At 38.8% G+C, this 22262-nt stretch overlaps 1 protein-coding gene across 3 annotated transcripts in view; it reads right to left on the bottom strand.

The window, feature by feature from the left end:
• Positions 1-304: 304 nt before the first annotated feature.
• gphnb (gephyrin b) overlaps positions 305-22262 on the bottom strand; it is a 101209-nt gene continuing 79251 nt past the window's right edge. The window contains exons 11-25 of one of the 3 annotated variants that reach the window (XM_072362519.1): positions 19311-19367; positions 15520-15562; positions 13954-14091; positions 10758-10850; positions 8516-8571; positions 7394-7513; positions 7189-7247; positions 6924-7077; positions 5822-5943; positions 5538-5625; positions 4761-4834; positions 4486-4553; positions 4262-4365; positions 3063-3159; positions 305-1575 (exon numbers count right to left, since the gene is read on the bottom strand). In XM_072362519.1, coding sequence (XP_072218620.1) covers positions 1442-1575; positions 3063-3159; positions 4262-4365; positions 4486-4553; positions 4761-4834; positions 5538-5625; positions 5822-5943; positions 6924-7077; positions 7189-7247; positions 7394-7513; positions 8516-8571; positions 10758-10850; positions 13954-14091; positions 15520-15562; positions 19311-19367 — 1407 coding nt within the window. In that variant the 3' untranslated portion in view covers positions 305-1441. The remainder of the gene's footprint in view (positions 1576-3062; positions 3160-4261; positions 4366-4485; positions 4554-4760; positions 4835-5537; positions 5626-5821; positions 5944-6923; positions 7078-7188; positions 7248-7393; positions 7514-8515; positions 8572-10757; positions 10851-13953; positions 14092-15519; positions 15563-19310; positions 19368-22262) is intronic. The other 2 variants (XM_072362520.1, XM_072362521.1) reach the window with 2 other exon arrangements.

The following is a 22262-nucleotide window of genomic DNA, read 5'->3' as shown; positions in this document are numbered from 1 at the left end:
TAGCAGAAAATCAAAGTCAAGTACCATAAAATTCTTCCTTAAAAAGTCAAAATTCACTGTGATCATTATAGACCTTTTTCTCTTAACCACCATCTTGATGCTGTGAATCACATTCACATTTTGTAGCTGTGGTGGTCTCCTCATGGACATTGACAGTGAGAGGTAAGAGGTCATCATTCATTCAAAATTAATGCACATTAATGCAGACTGTCATCTACAAATTATTTTGCACCAATGAAGGAAAATCACTGCTTTTTCATTAGATACATTTTATTAAAAAAGGAAACCCAACAAGAACTTTTTTACATAATGATCAAGGATTTTTATTATCTTAGTCTCTGTCATCAGTTTCATATCATTACAGAAAATGTTATAGTACAGCGTTTATCAATGTCTCCTCATTGCTTAATAATTTCCTTAGGAGTGCTGGTCACATATATCTGTACAATATGGTTCTTATTTTTTCTGTACATTTTCTGTGAAGTTGGTTAAAAAGGCTGTCAGCACTTAAAGAAGCTGTTTCTTTTCTTTATTCTTTTCTTAAATAGTTGATCAAATAAAAGATTATCTCTCCCAGGTTCAGTTCGCCCCTGGTGGGCTTTGGAGCTGAGCTTACACCTGGTCACCGTGAATATAAGGAAGCTTCAGGGTCTGGGCTGATTGGGGTGTGCCCCCCCCACCCCTCCCCCCACCCCACCTCCCCCTCCCAACACCACCTCTTCCCTGCCCAGGCATTTGGCACTGCGCACATAAACAAGACTCACAAGATAAACAACAAGCAAAGCTCTTTGTGAAGCCATTATGATGCATACTAATGAGAGAAAAACAGAAGTGTCACCTTGATGGGCGCTCAAAAGAGGAGACGGCCTTGATGTACACCCTCTTCCTCTTAGCTGAGCACCATGGGAAACCTGGAGCCTTCCTTGTTTTCTTCATTTTCAAAAAACAGGTTATTTTTTTTCCACTAAAGATGAGAAAATAATAATTTTCTTTTTTTTTTTTGTCCTGGCAGGCACCTACAGCTGTCTATTAAAATGCTACTGCTATAGATAAGATCTAGCATTGAACACACAAAGCAATTGCAATGAAAGGAACGAAGTTGCCTTAATATAATAATGATAATAATAAGAATAATGATAATAATAATAAGAATAATCATAATAATATATTACAGAATAAATCTCTTTTTATAATTAGATTTTTTTCATTAAAAGTTATATTTTCTTTGTTTGAAATACTATAATCTTTTTAAATCAATTTTTTATATGTATCTAGGTTGTGATCAAGATGTTGACTATACCTCAACGTTATCCAAATCAATAAAAACTAGCTGTGCCGTTGCATATTACAGAATAGTCAATGATATGTGGACATGCACCGTGAACCACCCATTCCAACCCTCGCTATATGATGCCATCTCGCTCGTCTCTCTGTGATGACATCATAGCCGGCCGATGACCATGACGTCAACCACCTCGCCCTTGTGCAGCTCCACGTATTGCTCTGTTTTTGGAGGTAGCATCAGGAGCCCGTTCGCACTGCGCATACTCATCAATCTGCTGCTCACCTGGTTCCCTGCAGCAGAGAGGAGCATGCATTAGAATTAGATTAGAATGTTTTCTCTAGGTTTCTGTATGTTCTTTGTGTTTCAACTAAAACTTTGGCCTGTTAGCATTGTGTTGCACACATATACATCTACTGATGAATTGAATCAACTGTTGACTTAGACTCTTGAAAATCATGTTGCATAGATTGCATTGTTTTATATGTTGCATTTTAAGGCTGGTGACCTGTCCAGGATGTACCTCGCCTCTCATTTAATGGCAGCTGGGGTAGGCTCCAGCCCTCCCACAACCCTCAATTGGATAAAGCAGGTACAGAAAATGGATGGGTGGATGTTACATTTTAATATACTGACAGTTTGTATATCTCTTTAGATAGAAAATGGGCAGAATTTATATTTTGTGTTTACTGTTTGAACCGTAATGTGGCAACAGACCATGCTTCAGTAATTGAGGGCACTCTTGTTTGCTGACATTTGGCTCCTGTCAACAAGCTCCAGTCATGTTTTTTTTGTTTCCTCTTGTTAATTGTTTTTTTAACCTTTCCACCAGCCTTACTCCTCTTATCTTCCTGACATGTTTTTAGCTTTTTGTCTATGATTTCATTCTTATTGACTCTTGTGTTTCCTATAATTTAAATTTTTCTTCTGCTCCCTTCACTTTATCTTCCGGTTTATCCACATTAGAGTTCTCCGTCTCTAACTTCATGTCCTATTAAGGGAGTAACATTTCTCTCTGATTTCCTTTTGCACGTTTTCTTCCCCCTCTCTAATCCATTTTTGAGTTCCTCCCCTCTTCCTCCAATTTGTTCAGCTCCCTGTGTCTTCATATTTTGTAGACCTTACATTCAGTTATATCAAAGAAACTCCAGCTGCCTTTATACAGCTTGTTTTTCTCAACCTGTTGTTTACTCACCTGCTTGCCTTCCAATTGTACCTTTTGTAACACTGCCTAGCTTTTGATCCTGTTTAGTTGCTTGTGAAAAAGTGTTGTGTTCTCTGTTTGCTCTTACTGAGGGTTCAGAAATGCACCTCTAAGATATTTTAGAGAACCCGTTGAGTATGCTTTACACATTCCTGTGCATTAGGGGAAGTAAAGATTTACCGGGAGCAGGTAATAGTCTAATTCACAAAAGATCTAATAGTTAAATATACATACATATACTTGACAGATAGAGACAACCGGTCCAAACCATTTTGCATATAACTATGCAGTTAACTGATGCTTAGATGTTTCGGGGATGACTATTCAGCAGAGAACGTGAAATATATTTTGATCAACTTAAAGTCAGCAATACTGATTAGAAAAACTGAGCAAAATTGCATGAATGTTTCACAGTATTTGACACTTTATTTAAAAGAATGAGAAGTTGCTTTTATAATGTGCTTGTGAATTGAGAATCATGTCAAAACCAAAGTAAAGTGGTACTGGTATGAAATCTGAAATGTTCCCTGACGGAATGATTCAGCTGACTGTTTTTACTGGTGTGTTGTTTTGTACCTGTGCTCTGTGCCCACGGCAGAGGCTCCTGGTGATGCCATGTCAAAATGCAGCGGTGGTATTCAGGGCGCGGGTCCAACTTCACATCACAAGACAACTACAAACAAGCATACAACTAAAGTCAACACATATTTGTTTCTTTTTAGTTCAGCTATTTACCTGGATCTAAAAAAGAAAAAAAAAACAGTTTTACACTTGTAACATATATAACGTATTGATGAGATTTATTCCTTTAAGAAATCTCTTGCTACTACTACTGAGTGATTTTTATATAATGGCGCTTATTCAATTATCCGATATACTAGTCCTTCTATTCTGGGACAGTTGAAAATAAAGTAAAGTTTTTCTAAAGTTTTGTCCTGTCTAAATCAGGAGCTGGATTGTAAAATTCTCTTCATTTCCAATAGTTCTGGCTCAAACAAAGAAGAAAATCTTCAAATGGCAGACATCCCAGATCTGGACATTCACTAAAATAAAATAAAATTTGGTAAAAGGCGACTTTCCAACCCAAATTATGCTAAATGCATTCCAAAACATGATGTATTTTCTAACAGGCAACACTGCAAATAGAAATAAGTGAAAAGCTATTTCAAGTTTGCTTGCAAAGGTAAAAGTTTTATCCAAAGTGTGTTTGACCTGGGTCTGATGCCATTGGCTTAGGGAAATTGTCTGGCTACATCAACGCTTTCACACCATCAATCTCTCCACTAAGTGGCACTAATACATTCAAGTTGATTTCCAACTGCTTTTTAACAGCAAGTGATGTAGTATCACACTCAAGACGGCCCCCATAAGGACAGGGGACCAGATCTTTTACTTAATAATGCTAGCTGGAGACATAAACTGCATCTGACCAGGGTGTATGATATTCTTGTGATTTTGAATATAATAGTTATGAATATTGATGACTGAGGAGCAGGCGTTTGGGTCAGTGTGAGTCATGATGCATCAGCCAAATCACAGCAAAACACTAGGCATAAATATGTATCAAGCAGATGATGAAAATATTATTTAATCATAAGTTAAGATAAAATTAACTGCAGTGAAGCACCCTGGAGGTTTAATATAAACAATAATATAAATAATATAATATTTTACATTTTCTTTTTGTTGCACTTTCTTGCATCTACAATTCAAACGTGATCATAAAACAGGAGAAAAACTGTTTGTGCTTCAAAGTGTTGCCCTGTGCGTCCTACCCTCGCTTTGATGATGGTGGGCCTGGGGTCCAAAATGCCCTGCATTTTCCTCAAGGCAGGGATTACAAAAAGATTACAGGTGACAACAGCGGACACGGGGTTTCCTAGGACAGAGGGATGGACAGAGAGAGGACCACGACAGGAGAGAGCAGAAAGAAAAATATCTGAGTAACGTGTCAAAGCAAGCAGCAGGCTGAATCACTCTTTCTCTCAACTTCACACACTACCTGGGAGGGCAAAGATTAGTTTGCGAGCACCGTCTATGTCCAAGGTGGCAAATGTTGTTGGTAGACTGAGGACCAAAGTAAAAGAAAAAATTAAAGACATAGGTTGACTACAACATTTACATTAACGTGCAGTAAGGTTTATATATATATACAACAAGTGACTATACCACTCCCTCTCATCTACTGTATATCATTTTCACATTCTATCTATGAAACACTCAATAAACACGTTGTAGAAAGATGAATGAATAAAGCAGTTTCCTTTTACTTACCCTGGTTTCATGAAAACACGACCAAAATGGATCTGAGCATGAAGATCAATATCCAGCACCTGCTTAAGGTAGTCCTAAAAAGACATTAGAAAGAGAGAACGTTATAAGCAGAAAACTCACAAACAAAGAGGGTACGTTGCACAGCTACTGCTTCAAACTGGTGGTGGATGAATGAATGCAAAACAGCAGAATGAACTAACGCACACAGTCTCACCTGCGAGAAACATTCATTTGCGATATTCAGAAGTTATTATAATTACGAGGTGGCTGTAAGTGTAACTTTATAACATATGACTTTCTCCTAATGTCACAGAAACATCTAATGTAACACATAATTCTCAATGTTGCAGTCTGCATAATTTGAAATCCAAGAGACTCTCTTTACTCTATTTATCTTAAATGCATATTTCTAAGAATAACATTCTAGGAAAGTTAAAAATCTTCTTTTTTTTTTAAATCAAAAATTGTTTGACTGATGGAGGTCTAGAACAGAAATGTCACAAATAAATGTTTTAATGCAAGTTAGACTACGTGCACGAGTTTGCTCTGCTAAAAACAGAATACTGACATCGGGACCCAATACAGATAAAAGCAAATATCATAAAAGATGAGACTTTCATTTTACTGATTTAGTATTTCAGTTTGCTTTTCCAAATACAAATTTAGACTAACTACACGTAAAAGGTAACTGACATTTCCAGTGAATTCCACCATCCTCCTCGTTGCCACAAGGTGTCAGTGAAACACAATGTTTTTCCCCCTTGTTTTCCACTGTACCTTCTCTCCCATAGACACTCCTCCTGAGGTGATGATGACATCAGCACGGCTGATGCCTTCATTCAGAGCATTGAGAAGGTCATCGGGGCTGCAAGGCAGGGAAAAACACACACATTTGCGCTAACTACCAACTCACCCAGGAGGAAATAATGGAGGACTGAGGAAAATAGAGAGCCATCTTTAGACAAGAGCAACTGTAGTAAGATTAGAACAGTTATAATATGGATGTGAAGAGTATTTATGGCATAGGGGAGTTCTGAAAGAGATTAGATCTGAAGGCATACTTGTCTCCCACGATGCCCAGATTGATAGTGGGGTAGCCATGTTCCTGTATGGTAGCCAGGAGGGTAGAGCGATTGCTGTCCCTGATCTTTCCAGGATGGAGGTCGTCCTCTGGATTCAGCAGCTACCACAGCAGAGGAGAAATGAAATGTTACAGACACTCATTAATTCAACAGAAGATTGTTAAGTGAAGTCTCCTTGAGCAGCAGTGACAAAGTTTGGTGATTAGAGAAATAACTGTTCATTACTTATGTGATTCCACAATCACATAAGTAAGCTACTGAGTTTAAACTGCTGTATGCACTTTCAGGCCTTGTTGATACATGAATAATATCAGTATGATGCAATGTGCATTAGTTTTATTTAATACATCCCTGCAATTATCCTACAACATGCACTGTTATCGAAGGAAAGTTAACGGGGACTCAGAGGGGACATTGGGTTTGGTGAAGGAATCCCCTTCTGCATGTTCATAATGCAAACGTAAAGTACAATTACCATTATTAGCAACAGCTCTGATCAGGTTTTTTGTTTTCTACATCTCAGGATGATGGCAGCAATGGTATTCAATATGATACTCAAGATATAGTGTAAATTTAAAAGAATAATCTTGTGCAGTTTGCTTAAGAATTAGATGAAAACTGAGCTCAATTTCATCCACTATTTCATCAGATAGTCTAACCAGAGAGAAGATGAGGGCCATGGAGTAGTTGAGTACTAGCTGACTTAAATGAACTTTAACAAGGATTTGGTTTTTTTTAAACCTTGAATCAGGTTACACCCCATGAAATTTAACAGTCAAAGGGGAAATGCACAAATGTGATTCCACCGCTTAAAAGAAAACACCAGGTCACAGACAAACACATTTTCCACTACTCAGAGCACATTATGAAATAGTTGAACACACATTCACCTCTCAAAGTTGTTCTCGTGTCTATAGCCAGAGCAATCACAGTGATTATGCATAAATACGAACAAGGTATTCTGTCAGGAAAAATGGTGCAGACCTGTAGCTTGAATGAAGCTGAGCCTGTTGGATGAATTGAAAAATGGAGCGCTTAAGGGCATTGTCTTAATCAGAACAGAAACTTTTTAAAATTCTACCTCATTTCCTGTGGACATGACGGCCACCACGGGGAATTTCTGGACTTCTACCTCTGTGACTCCAACAGTAGCAAGGAGGCCAATTTCAGACGGGCCCATATGAGTTCCTTTTGCCAGCACACACTCCCCGCGTTTGATATCATGACCAATAGGCCTGTGGAGGGATAAGCACAGTGAATTTAAAAGCTGCCCAAAATACGTGGGTGGATGAGCACTAAAAAAGGTAGGCAAACAATGACAGCAAACCATGCAGTAATAAACCAACCTTATGTCCTGTCCCGGACGAGCTTGTACTAGAATTCGCACCTCCAGCTCCTCTGTGCCCTAAAACATGGAACAGCTGTCAGATTGATCCCAGTGAACATGTAGGCCATGAAGATTCCTGTAATCTGCAATGAACTACAATAGTTTTTAATGATCGTGTGACAAGTTTTACTGCTGTTGGGTTCTGGGTGAAATACCACGCTTACGTCTTCAGACTCGCGGAGGAGCTCGGTATCTTCCACCTGGACTACAGCGTCTGCCCCGCATGGTATGGGTGCACCCGTCGTCACCCTCATCACCTGACCAGGCATCACTGTGTGGGTGGGCTTCACATGAACAGAAGGGACAAATGCAATTAAGAAGTGAGATTACAAATGCAGATAAACAAGGGCACGATATTCTCTTCCAACAATGGTTTGATTTTTGTAGGGCAGCTTCATGTTCTGACCTTATTTTCAGTTACAGTAGGATATACCAACAGCAGGGAAAGTAATCCTATAGAGGACTATTCTTCACAATGAATAATGAAATGACAGAAGAGAGCAAATAAGTGAAGTGGAAGTAGCCTGGTGAATGAGGCTGAGTGCTGGCAGTGTCAGCAAACTCAGTCTGTCATTGAGTCACCACTGGTGAGCCAGCTCCTGTTCAGTAATGGCTGCCAGATTTGTTCAGGTTCTGGGTGTTTGGATTTTGGCTTGTTTCTACCAAGAACTGGCACAATTAGCCACATTCTCACTGATAACAGACCATGTGGTGTGACCTGATTTTTTGGCCAACATAGAGACCTTGTTCAGTGTGAGGCCTGTTGGAGTAATGAGGCTTTTAGGAGGACAAATCAATTGACCTAAGATACTTGTAAAAATTGTTCATAAAGTTTCTTACAAAGAATCTCATCAAACTGAAAACAACTTTGGTTAAAATGATAAAGAAAAAATAATCAAGTAAAAAAATATAGGAAAAGCCACGTGAAAAAAAAAAAAAATCACAGATGTGGATCAGAATGTAACGAAAAAGAAATGTACAAAAGCATGCTTGCATGTGTGCTGATCCTGTCAACATGAAACAGAAAGGCAGCTAATAAATCTCTGAAGCTTAGTCTTGCCTCAGAGGTCTAATGCATTGAGAGTTTGGTCCTGCTTTGTGTGAATGGCTTTTCATCACCTGCTGGGGGAAGTGGTGTTAAATTACAGCTCATCAAGGCAAGAATTGAAGAGCAAAAGTAAAATGCTTCATTTCCACATGCAGGATACGTAGACATTTGTGCAATATTGACTCCAGCTTTGTGTGTGTTTGTATGAGAGAGAAAAAGAAAGCATATGGACACCAACCTGCTCTCCAGCTTGAGACTCTCCAATGATGAAGCGGTCACCTGGGCCATCAGCCGCTAAAATAAAAGATAGATTTAACAGGATATAACATATGCAGCTAAAAACGTGGGAAAATCGAGGAGAAATTGATCTTTTTACTTTTGAGGGTTATGAGCAATAGGATGACAAATAATGAGAGCAACAGCAAGAGAGGAAGAACATTTTATATATGTTGTTGTTGTGTGTATTAAAGATCTAACAAACTGATAAAAAGTATTTTCAATCCAGATCTTAAATATCATAAATCACAGAGTAAGAGCTTCTCATGTAAAAATTCAAAATGCGTACATAGACCAAATCTATCAATATTGCCACAGCCAAATATAGTTTTTTAGGAAATGAGAAAATGGAAAAATAAGAAACACTTTCAATGTTCTACTCTCTTCTCTAAGAGAGAAACAGACAGAAGCAAGAAAGATGCTTATCACAAGATAAAGCCCTACCCTACCCTAGAACAGATGCATAAAGTCCAGAGAGACCTGAGGTGTTTTCTGAGCTGCTTGAACCTGCTCTTCAGGTTAAGAAGGCTTCTCTGTTGTTTTTCCCGAGAGTCCCAGTCATTCAATTACTGACAGGAGAATTTCACCTGTATCTTACTTTTTTAAACACAAAGAGTTGTCGCAGTCGTAAGAATGAAAATCCCCAAACAATAAGAAACTTGGTCGATGTGGAGGTCATGTCCCTTTATTTCCAACACTGCAAAGTTTATTTGTCATACAGTTCACCCTGGAAGACGAAACCCTTAGTACACTATTCCTGGGGCAGTCCTTCCCTGTTCCCTGTTTGTAACTACTAATTGTATCTGTTTGTAACTACTGGGGCAACCAGGTCACTTGATCATGAAGACAGACACACCAGCTCTATTCTTTAGGTTCACCAGTTGCCTGCAACAGCATCCTCATAAAAGCTCAGTAGCGTCTCTGTGGATTAGGTGCACACTGGTAACTTAGCCTTCACTCTTATGTATGAAGCTTCAGAGAACACAGACAGATGTCCTCACTATCACTTAGCTTATTGACTACTTCACAGAAAGACCACAGTGTGAGTCTGAGAAGGCGGTCAGCGGAACAGGAGCACCACAGATTCTTGCTATGTGCTGAAATACTCAGTTCACTCTACAGTTGTAAGGTGTTTGAGTGGTGGACAAGAGGCTGAGTACAGGATCAATCATTTTGTTACATGGTGTACAAACAGTTACCTCATCTTGAATGTGAACTAGTCAAATGAATAAAAGTGAAATGAAATAGAAAAATATTTAATTTATCCCAAAGGGAATACATACAAAGGACATGATTGTGGATTTTAAGATGGCCACAAATAAGCTAAAAACGATTTCAATCCTGTGAGAAGTGGTGTTGGAAGGCTACAGATATCTGGATGTTTACCTGGACATTAGGGTAGACTGCAATTGCAACACTGAGGCTGCCTACATAAAGGGGGAGAGCCGAGTCTACTTCTTATAGAAGCTTAGGTTAGTCAATGTTTGCAGCACGATGATGAATATCTTCTATAAGTGTGCTATGAAAAGTACAATCTGCTGGCAGCTAGCAGCATCAGCGCTATTGACTCAAAATTAGTTGACAAATTGATAAATAAAAGGTTGGCTCTGTGTTGGGGACTCCTCAGAAGCACTTGAAGCTGATTGTGAAAAGAAGAATGTTGCAGAAGTTGCTAAACATAATGGACAGCACTGCACAATAACTACACAACACAGTGATCAACAGTGTCTTCAGTCAGAAGCTTCTTTGGGTCCAAGAGGTCACTCTTATACAGAGCAACAACCTTTTTACAATGATCTTCTGTGCCAAGAGAGGAGAGAGGATGAAATGTCTCTTTAATTCTTATCTTTTTTTTCCCCCCAATTCAGTTCAGAGCTGGTACTGTTGTATAAGTGTTTCTAAAGACATGATTAAGAGTCCAAAAAGGGTCCAGTAATGGATTTGAAACAACATTTTCTGTATGACTTTTGGTAACAATGAATGTCATATGAGCATAAAGTAACTACATTTTCTCCTGGACAAATGACCAACGGTGTAAAATTGGACATCCCTGGATGTTGCTCACCTGTAGCAGCCTTCTCAGACTCTTTAGCAAAATAAATACTATATCCTTTAGGAATAGTCTAAACATCTGCCTGTCCCAAATTTTAGACTGAAATTTGTCAACTTGAACACTTAACATCTGACAGACACTTGGCACTTACCTCTCACAGCATATCCATCCTTGACTGAAGCAGGGAAGGGTGGCAGGTTGTCTTTGGCATAAACGTCCTGGGCCAGGACTCGACCCATCCCATCTGCGGGAGAAGAAGAAAAGGGTTGAGAGGAAGAGAAGCTGCGCGTGTCTTGGTGGGGGGAGAGTGACAGCTTGAGAGAGGCAAACGCAGAGAGGGTGAGATGGTGCGCCTGATTCGGATGAAGATACAGAGAGACGTGCGGTTGAAGTGTGTGTCTTTAAAAGAGAGATATAATGTGACACCACACATCAGGATTGATCTGCTTAATCCAATTCACCACCTGACCAGCACTTCCAGACTCATCACCTTTTTCAGTTTACTGATACAGTAAGAGGTTTTAAGAAGATTTTCTGATGAAACAACAGCTCAGAAAGCGTGAAGAAAAGTAATAAAAATAGAAAAACTCAGAGCAAGAATGGGTAAAGGGGAAAAAAAAATCCCAGCACTAAAATACCTTAAGCTGCTGTATATATAATTTACTCTGAGCTTTAATGCTGTGATTAAATTAGATCTTCATGTGTTAATATGAAGATCTAAACTATGATATTAAAAAAATATATATACATGTCCACACACCCACCCACACAATCACATAAGAAGACACACATGCTAACGTTCAAACCCGACTGTTTTTTTAAGTCAACAGCATCTCATTTGAGATGTATTTTAAACTCTTCTTCCATGCTACCACTCAAACAGCCTGTTTAGAAAACATGCTGAGGCGGAGTTGTGAATAAGAATATGACAGAGATGACATGTGGGTGCAACATATGGTTTACAGCTTTCATAGTATGTCCTGTTTTTTAAAGGGTTACTTTAAAGCAGAGAGCAACCATTCAGATGAGAAGTAAATGGATTTTAAAAGAATAATTTGTATTTTGATAAAAAGAAGGAAGCAAATATCTATATTCCTTTAAACTGTTTTAACTATTTAGCTGACAAAGTAAATTATTAACCTGTCAAGAATTATTTAGAATTGTTTAAGTATTTAAACACAAAAAATTCTAGAAAAAAATAATAGAAAAAAAAAGAGCGAGGTAATATTGTTGTTCAAGAATGTATGTAGTAATATGAGCCTAAAAAGAGACAGAGTAGATACTAACAATATGCAAAAATACAGCATACACTAACAAACGATATGCGCCTCACACACATGGAGACTGCTCTGAATCCAGCAGGGGAGCTGCTCTAGCTGTTGTCTGTCTAAATATTTAATCTCTCCAGCTCCCACCCTTCCTCTCCTCCTTACCCCACTGTCCTCCACTCAGCAGTGCACATGCTGAATCCCCTCTTCAAGAACATGAAACATCACTTTATACCTGCAAGAAAGAAAGTGACCCCTTCTACCATCAGTGATCTCGGGGTCATGTGTGCTGCAGGCCATTACTGCCCCCTGGTACTCATCGCCCACTGCTTTTTTTTTTTTTCCTGAGATGCGTGAGTGGTTCACCCTCCGGCACTCAGCTTGATTCTGCGTCATGCTCAACTAATGCTTTGGTCACTTTGCCAGGAGGCTGACACGAAGCTCAGGTGCTAAACCTCTTTGTCTGTGCAAGTTTCGATCTGTGCACGTGTGTTTAGAAATGCAAACGTTGAATACAATTAACACATGGCAATATCTTCATTTCACAATATCAAAATAAGAATGAACAAGTTGAAAACCAAAATCTAATTAGCATCATTTTCACATTAACATATCAGAAACTAGAAATTAATATGATAAAAATTACTTCCCTTTTTTTTACCACTCGTAGGAAGCAAATCAGACTGAACATAACTTTACAATGTTCCCACCACTAAAGTGACATTACTGGCTGCCTTAAGCCTTTATATAATGGCAAATATCAGCTAAACATATTAATAAAGATATCCAAAGGTCAGAGGATGTATATATAATTAAACAGTTCCAGTCAAAAGTTCGAGACAAAGGCAACCTTTAACTCATAGACATGTTTTGATTTCAAATTTGAGTACCAATTATAAAATTGCAAAAACACTTAGAGTCACTTCATTGTTGACATAGCTTTCTAGTATTCTTGGTGTTAACAGTGATGATACTTGTCACTTGTGGTGATTCTGAGAGTACGGTTCCCCAGATCTGCTTCCATGCTATATTCTGTCTCAAGGTAGCACAATTAGCAATCTAATAGCAGAGAAAGAAAGCTGTATTCACTTGCATATCAACGGGGATGATAAATAAACCAAAGATGTGGCAAAGAGAGCTCCTTCTGAGCTCCCTTAAATGTATAAAGAAAACCTGAAATGATCTGGCATCACACTGAACATGTGACATTTTTATCTAAAGGAACAAATGGCTTAAGTGAACAAACTGTGGGATCTGCTTATCGTTTGCAAAAATATAAAGTATTCTAAGTATACACTCTATTCTATTGTAAAACTGGTTTGTCAAGAACACATTTGAGTACATAAAATGTGGGTGTAGTGGCTTACAAGCATACATGCTTGTAATGTAATGTCATGCTATGAAAGTCAATGGCAAGATTATCGTAAAATATTCTTAAATTAGTCTATATATGTTTGGCACTATTAAATAAACTGTAACAGTGTATGCCTTGACATTTTTACTTGTTATGAACAGGAGAGAGAAGAACAACTAACAGCTAACTAAATCAGCACTGAAGATTTCATGTTTCATGCATTGATGTCAAGATGGACTTTATAGACCGCTCCAGGTTGTCCATAAAACGCTGCGTCATTTAAACGCAAAGGGCAACTGCAATATGCAGAAGTGTGTTCTCCCTGCCGTTGCTTCCTGCCATGCTTTTAACATGATCAGATCAAGTTGCCATGACGACTGTGTCCTGGTGAACTGTTTGGCCCCCTCATTGCTGCTTGCAGCTATATTTAGGAGAAGTTTGTTTGTTATGTATGTGCCCTTGCAGTCAAGATAATTTGTTTCTGTGTGATTGACATCATGCCTGCGGGCAAATACTGCTGATTCAGTGAGGTGTCCAGTTGTTGTCAGCACATGCTGCTACACTGATCTGGAAGGTGTAATACCTCAATATCCCAGCATCCTTAGGAGCTGATGTCAGCAAATGTATTGGGAAGGTGAACTGGAGATGTCAAAGGGCCTGATTTGGAATGTAGGATGGTTTGCAATACCTGCGGTAGCTTGAAAACTTAGATGGGACCCCCTCACCTCTGTAGTTGATGATCTCGGTGCCTAGGACGGCAGTCATCTCCAGCACAGTGATGAAGGCCTTGTCCATAGAGGTTAAGGGGAAAGGGGACATGCGGTGCCTCCGGGCCACCTTGGTGATGTCCACTGCACTGTGACCTGTGAAGATGAGTGACTTTACATACAGTACACCAGCATGAAATGGGTGCCACAAAATCAAAGGATATTCCAAACACACATTAAGTGAATTTAGTATATTTAAGGTAGACCTCTGTTATGTGTATAATTGCTCCCTGTGTCAAACATTAAGAGGTCTCTACATGTAATAATAAATTTTACAGTTATCAGTGAAATCTGTCTTAGAATGAGTTTTTATTCTTTTTAAATTCACAAGTGTGTTGCAAAATGCAATTTTTTATTAAAAACTAATGCACATGTTATGGACACGTGTTATGGAGAATTTTTATGAGTATGTTTTAATGACTCAAATAAAACAAAGGAAACAAATGTGCATTAATTTATTATTAAAGTTTGAGTTTGATCCTTTAATAAACTTGGATCCGAACTTCAACTGAGTTTGATAAAACAAAAAATTATACAAAGTTAAAGAGTGTTATTTCAAATGTACAAACCAGTGGTTGTCTTTCAGGACAGTTCAATCATTGTTTAGCATTATAATTCTCTATTTAGACACTTGAGGGGGGACTGAAAGAGGGGGAAGCAGCAGAAACAGAACTCTGCTGGGATTCAGTCTCATGATAGGAGGAATGAATGTGGCTCCAAATACAAGGAACTGAATCTCTCAAACATCTCTAGAGATAAAAACTGGATTTTTTTTTTCTTTTAGCATTTTGTCCAACAGAAAACTACAGACTATTTCAAAGTGATCTGTACATGCTGCACTGACAGCTATGGTGGTAAAAGTTGTATTCCATATCAGTTGCGCATGAAATGCACAGATGAAAATTAACGGTAATAAAAATAAATACACAAGTTATGACACTAATATAGGACGACTGGATTAAAAGGATTTATTATATCTGCATGCAGGTATATATGTGCAAGAACACAATTTGAATGCCATGAAAAGGGACTGGCAAGACACACAGTGCTCTTGGTTTTTGGAATGCAGCTGGATGATAGAGTCGCTCGATAGCAGCCGTGTTGGTCTAATAATACCTCTCTAATAATTCCAGAGGTAAAAGGAACAAAGCAAGGTGTAACTAATGTGTAATCTGCTTTCTTTCCTTCTGTCTTTATCTCTTTCTGCCTCCCTCTCCCTCTGCCTCACAGCAAAGAATAGGCGCCATGCTTTGATTTCACTTGACCCAATTTCCTTCCTTTAAACATACACTTATGCTTCCACAGCATATTCTGATGCTTAACATAAGGCTTAACAATCTCTGGCAAAATATCAAGTACACACACAGGCATGCAAACATAACACAGCAGCCACACACAGGCAAACAGATAAATCAAGCTCACATTGTCACATCAAATGTACATTTAAAATCTATTCATGTGTTTGGGAGCACACTCTATGGCATACAGACTTGGCACACAGAGAAGAGGGAAGTTAGCACTTACTCGATCTTAGGATATTTTCTTTGCTGCTGCATCGTGACTGCACCTAGAGATGGAGAGAGTGATTGGGAGAGGCAGACATAGGGCAAAAGGAGAGAAAAAGAAAGCAGACGTAGTGGTAATTTAAGATAAACTGAGCTGCTCTTTTGACATGGTTGAGATGACAAGCAGTTTATACAACAGTTAGAAGCACTGGCAAGAGATGTGTCACACTACACTGTGCACTTTGTCCTGCAGTTGGGAGATGGCTACATCTCCTGCTTTACATGATGATCACCTACTCTACAGTACATCATTACATCACAGGTGAGAAATGCACCGTTATGTCACACTATCATAACACGAAAGTGCTTAAAAGACTATACGGACAAAGGCAACAACATACAGAGTGACAATATTGTATCACAAGGTCATAACAGATGCATTAACTGCGCTACGGTGTAACATCAAATGTAGTTGAAATGTAGTGTTGAGTATAGATAGTGGCTGTTCAGATGTGGTGCAGGATAGTAAGAATTTTCTGGAAATCGCTGATTCTGTGTGGTAGCTTCTTGTACTCTATGGCAAGGTGGGGAGGAGAGCAGAGTAGGTTTAAACTAAGCTGAGTTTCCCAAAAACAAGGCAATGGAATAATGCACAAATACACACAAATCGCTGGTGTGTTTGTAACTAATGTGTTTGCCAATTAAATGGACCACACCTGTAAGTACGATCACATTTCCCATAAACTTATTTCTTCAGGTCAAACTTAGCGGTAGATGTAGTTGAATGCTGCCATTAAATGCTGTATCCAAATTCCATAGAACAAACTTCATACAATGTGGAGGACCTTCTTTGCATTTACAAGACATGCTGTTAAGAGCCAATTTTTTGGATCCTGGCCAAGTCTCGTTCCACAAGAGGTTTCTCCCACTCAAAGTTACCATTTGTAGGATTTATTGACATCTGATGGCTAATTTGGAGATTGCAACCAACTAAGTACCCACCTCTAAACTCTCACCTTTAAAGCACATCGGAAAAGCTACAGTGGCTGCCAATGAAGTAATAAAAATGGCCCTCCTAAAGCCAGTATTTGATTCTGCTTTCTAGTACACTCTATAAAGGAGGCAATGCAACACAGCAGAGGACCCACACTTTCTGTGACATAAAAGGCTGAATCTAAGGTGGTAAAAATGCAACAAATCCTATTTTCAGGTAATTCCACACTGATAAATATCATTTTGCATTTGCATATCATATATTATGCATACTGTGTTTTTTTGTTTGTTTTTGTTTACTTCTTTCCTTTAATGTGTCGTACAACTTTCAGTGCATGTAAAAGGTATGCAAAGCCCAAAATCCACACCAAAGGGAGTCCAGGCTTTATTTTCAAATTTACATTTGAATAATACCGGATACATTATAAACAAAGAATACTCTATGCACTTATTTTGAATCAATCAACTGACCAGTCAGAGCTGACTAGACTTTTTGGCAAGGGGGCCATAAAGAGACATGAGCTGAAACAAAGGGTTTCAAACAGAAGTTAAGAGGTAGTGCAGCAATGTGCCTTTAAGGTAAGAAATTAGAAAAAAAATTGTTCTTTGAAGATTATAGCATATACAGTAACTCTATTTTAGTATATGCCCAAAGTAAGATTATGAAGCAGTAAATGAGCATAATATGTTTTTTTTTTTAAATCCTATGCACTGGAACTTCTTCAGGGTTTTTTTTTCTACGCATTGCTGCAAAGTGTTTGGGCAAAAGGAATTATCGAGTTTCTCTCTATTTACAGTGCCCTGGGATGTTTCCCGTGTCTATCCATCTATGCTTTTAGCTTTCCTCTATCAGTCATTTTATAATGGCATAAAAAGATCACAAAACACCTCAAACTAGTTCCACATGACAAATCAGAGTAAGTTTATGATTTGCACTACAAGAACGGCATAACAGTTATCAATCAATCACACTGAGATAACGTCAGCAATGAGACAAAAGCAACTTTTGTTTGCTGAGATGCTGTTTTACTACAGTTTTTTATCTGTATTTATATTTGTGAGCACTTTCTCCATTTTTTTGTGCAAAGTTTGGTGGGACAGCATTGTTCACTTATCCCAGCAACAACCGACAAATGTGCTGATGTGAATGAGTCTTTACCCTATCAAGTTATTCATTTAAGTTTCTTCTAAGGGGCATCATCAAAGGGCGTTGGGCATAAGGTTATGGGCGACGTGTCTCGACAGCTCACCTCTCTGCACTCTATGCCCAGTTTGAACAAAACACATGTTTATTTACAGCTCAGGTTAAATAATTTGGAATTTGGACACAGTTCTGGACACATTTTTATCTGTGAACATATTGGAGGAACAGTTACTTCATTCTGTTTCAAACACATCAAATCAAATTTTACAGCGACAGCTTTCCAATTAAATCTAACTGTGCTCATAATCAAGTACAATGTAGAAGATTAGCAGCAAATGAAAAGGACAAAAAAGTGCTATGCAGCAAGTACATCTACAAATTCATGGATGCACAAGTGGTCCATCTCGCCACTTCATCACACTGTTATACAGTAATGGAATCCATGTTAAACAAGCAAAACACTGATGTGGAGTGTCTCCTTATAAAGAAGATGTTTTGCTATGTTTTTGGGAAGCTCAGTCACTGGAAATAATACAAAGGGGAAGGAGAATCACAAGATGTAGTTTGTTAGGCTATAAGTTTGGCACAGAATTAGTGTATGGCTACAATTTATACACTTACAGAAATGCAGCCCAAGTGAAAATATGTCATTTTGTCAAGATAGATCTGCTTACTTGTCTATCTACTCTCATTATAGATGTGTCAATTCAAACAAGTCATTGCCTTGTTTACAGTCATTATCTGTCTGCTCCTTCCGTCCTTTACTCCCTCTGGGCTCTTTAAATCCTCCCTTCCATCTCAGTTGTGTCTGTGACCTGCACTTACACAAGTTATAGTTGGTGTGTGGTGCATGGAGAACCAAAACACCAATGGTGAAGCTGGAGGTCTTTCTACTCACCCACCCACCCCTTTCTCTCTACTCCCCTCCCACGTGACTTAGGCTAAAACTCCAACACCACTGGACACTAAACAGCCAAGGTAAGAGGGTGGATAATGGGTGGTGGGTCTGGGTGAATGGGATGTTAAGCAGACATAGGAAAGGAGACTTGATAGACAGGAAGTGTGAGAATAAGTATGACATGTTCCCACAGCCCGGAAAGAAAGAAAGAAACAAAAACAGGAAGCACGTACTAGACAGACTCTACTAAACTACAGAGCTGAGACATAGCAGAGAGCAGGTAAAACAAGAAGAAAATAACAAAAACAATAAAAACCATTAGAGAGGCCTAGGTGGCATCTATTTAACAGACATCCAGCACACCAGACAGAGCTACTGAAAGCAGAGCATATTAACCAGAGAGACAGAAACAGAGACAGACAGGCAGATGGAGGAAGAGTACAGACGAAGAGAGCAAGTGAACAACAATAGACAGAAAAGTATGCGTGGGAGATGGTTAGAGTAAGAATCCTGACAGACCGAACAGAGAAACAGCGAGACAAAGAGTGACAAGAGTTAACGACAGACAGATTGAGAACAAGAAACAGACGAGTGGCAGCAGACGGAGATAGAGAGACATGTGAGTGAGAGCCAGAGAGGAAGCTAGGCAAGCGAGGAGGAAGAGGGAGGGCACAGAGCGGGGCATTTGTTTTGCGCGCTCCTCTAAGGAGGGTGAGGAAAGGGCAGGGGAAAAGGAGGAAGGGGTGAGGGGAAAGAGGGGGGTCGGGATAGTTACTCGAGAGCTGAAGGTCCTCCTGCGATCATCTTTAAGCCCCTCCAACCTACACTGGAGCTAGTGGAGATAAAGCATCGAATCACAGGCATCAGTGCATCTGTCCCAGCAACCACAACACCACAGACAGACATGACAAACAGACGGACGGAAGGACAAACAGACAGACAGGCATCCACTACGACAAGCAACCCTAAAGAGGGGTAGCAATAAGAGATCTCAGAGAGAGAGAATAAAGAAGAGAGCCAAAAGGAAATGAGGCTTTTGTGTAGAAGAATGCAGGTCCTTCAGTGACTGATGCACAACAGTTTGTTGCATTTTGACTTTGACAACTAGGCTTCCTTAAAAGAAAAAAAAGAAGTTATTTAGTACTATTTTGATTATTCCCTTGTATTTAATTTAAGTTTTCAAAGTTGTTAACAATAAGCTTGTGTCTTGTTTCTGTTTGCTTTGTTTAATGATTCTGTTTGTCTTCTGTATGTACAGCATGTCTTCTGTTGTGTTTATATATTGTTCTGTGGCCATTTTCCCCTTGAATGGATGATGAAGTCAAAGCGAGATTATGTGATCTTGTTAGCTAACACTCGTCAAAATATTACTTGTTCACTTTAAATACGACTTAATATTAATTAAAGATGCATTACAAACCTAACTGTGCTTAAGTGCCTATGTTAATTTAGATCATTGTGCCAAATTTATATAAGACCTGCATTTCATGGATTAGAAATGGCTCACCACTCTATATACACAGGTTTATGCTACTAAACTAACACGCAGCTAAATATTCAACATTTAGGACAATGTTTTGAGCTTTTCCTTTTGTTGACCGGATAAGTATTTTTCAACAGTAGCTGTTGCTCTCTAACTCCTTTCTGTCTTGTATCTATGAGCTACATTTTTGGGACATTACAGAAACCAAAACCAACAAGCTCTGGCCGACAGCTTGGGACCACCATAGCGACCTATGTCACTACTTTCTCTCAAGGAATTACAACAAGATAATGACGATGACAAAAGTCCTCCACCTGTAAAGAGTTGTTTATGGCAAATGCCTTAAAATTCAGTGCTTCTTTTTTTCTGACCTGGACTAGTTTTTTCCTTATGCGTCTGATTGTCTGACTTAAAATAGAAATGTTTCAATTTCAATGTATGTTGGCCTTGATCCCACATCACACAAAGGGCCATGATTAAAAGTGCAGCGTTAGCTGTGTATGATGGCTTTGTTAAATGAAATACTTTGGAATGACCGCTTGTAGGGGCGGTACTTTACAGGATGTCATATAAACCATATTAAGGGGTATGAACAAATTATTCATATGGCTTTCAGTAAGAGGACTTGTTGGACATACCACTGGAAAGCTGAGATTCTTCTCTTTTGATTGAAAATACAAGCGGCTGCACACCAAAAAATAATAGAATAATAAAATGGATTATTACAATAATGATTGTAATAATCCACTGTATCAATATCATCTCATCAAAAATTATCTTTTTTTTTTATTAACAAGGGTCAAAATAATTTAGTTCCATCATATTATCATAAATTGCTGTAACATGATTTCAAATTAGTCAGCTGTGTCTGAATTTTGATGGTACTTTTTACAGACTATTCATGTAGATTTTTATGATAATCCTAGAAGCTTGAATAAAGGCAAGTGGACTTCTGTTCTTGGTTCTTGAAGTCCAGTTGCCTTTATTCAATCTCTTAGGACATTTTACAGATTGGTTTTTCCTAAAACCAGAAGAGTGAGAGAACATTCTTGTGTCAACTATCTGCTTTCATGGAGTCACCTGAGATTGGTAAGTGGTCCCAAAATGAGTTGAGGGACACCAAGTGACACATTCTGTTCAGATTGCCAAACAATTGTGGACTAAAATGCCTTGGACCACCTCCAAATGTCTCCTGAGTGAATCTGAGAGTGTACTGCATCCATCCTGGTGTATTTAGCACTGTCTGGTTGAGATCAAATTACCCAGGACTCATGTTAACACCAAATGTAAACTGGCCCTGTCACTCTCTCGGGGCTCTGACACTCCCTCCTTTTTTCCAAATTTATACTGTGGTTGGAGTTGGGCTCAAAGCTTGGGGTGCTACAATGGTATTTACCCTTGCATATCCTGAATGTACTGGAATGTTTACCAGCCCTATCAACAATCATAAGATATCTTGTCTCATTATGCCTTTTGGCCAGGGGGACTTTTGTTGTTTGCCATTGGGACATTTTGGAAGCAAGACTGACTCCCACACAGCATCCATCTCTTTGTATCACACACAAACACAGCAGAGTGTCTGAAAAATCATCTACATTAGTTGCTTGTTCGCACATGCACAAGACAACTGGAAATACTGTGGAATGGCACCTGGTTACAACACAAAGGAGAAGGGACATGATGCAAAAAGTACGCTGCAGATAAAGCCGTGTATTGTTTCCAGCACATTGAGAATGGTGGATGAATCTCTCTGCTTATAGTCTAAGATGACTAGCGATCTAATCTGTGTTGATACCTACACTAAATGTTTATGCGTATATTTACAATACCGAAATGAAAGCAATATACAGGCAAGCAATAAATAAAGTAAGAAGCAGCAACTCTTAACAGCGCGCACACTCACTTGCAGTGAATTCTTCAAAGGACTACCTGTTGTATATCTCTATATCCACTCATGGGCTCAATCTGAGATATACTGGAATCACATGCAGCCACTCCAGAAAATTAAAAAAATTTCAGAGGTGTAAGGCATATATGAAAGCTTCTGTAGTACATCTATGGATAAAACATCTGAATTTCTCTCATGTTTTCAACAAATGTCCTCATCTTTCTGTCATGCTTCTACTCAGTTGGTGTGATTGCAGTCTTTCACTTCTTGTTTGTAATGTTAAAAACTTTGAATTATTAGTTAGGGACTGGACAGTGTCGTAAAAGATATTTCAAACCGCATGTATTCACTGGACT

Source organism: Leuresthes tenuis, unplaced genomic scaffold (genome assembly GCF_036924035.1).
Source record: "Leuresthes tenuis unplaced genomic scaffold, fLeuTen1.0.hap1 SCAF_13, whole genome shotgun sequence".
Lineage (NCBI taxonomy): Eukaryota > Metazoa > Chordata > Actinopteri > Atheriniformes > Atherinopsidae > Leuresthes > Leuresthes tenuis.
The sequence above is the reverse complement of the archived record's forward strand: the minus strand, read 5'-3'. Positions and strand labels throughout refer to the sequence as shown.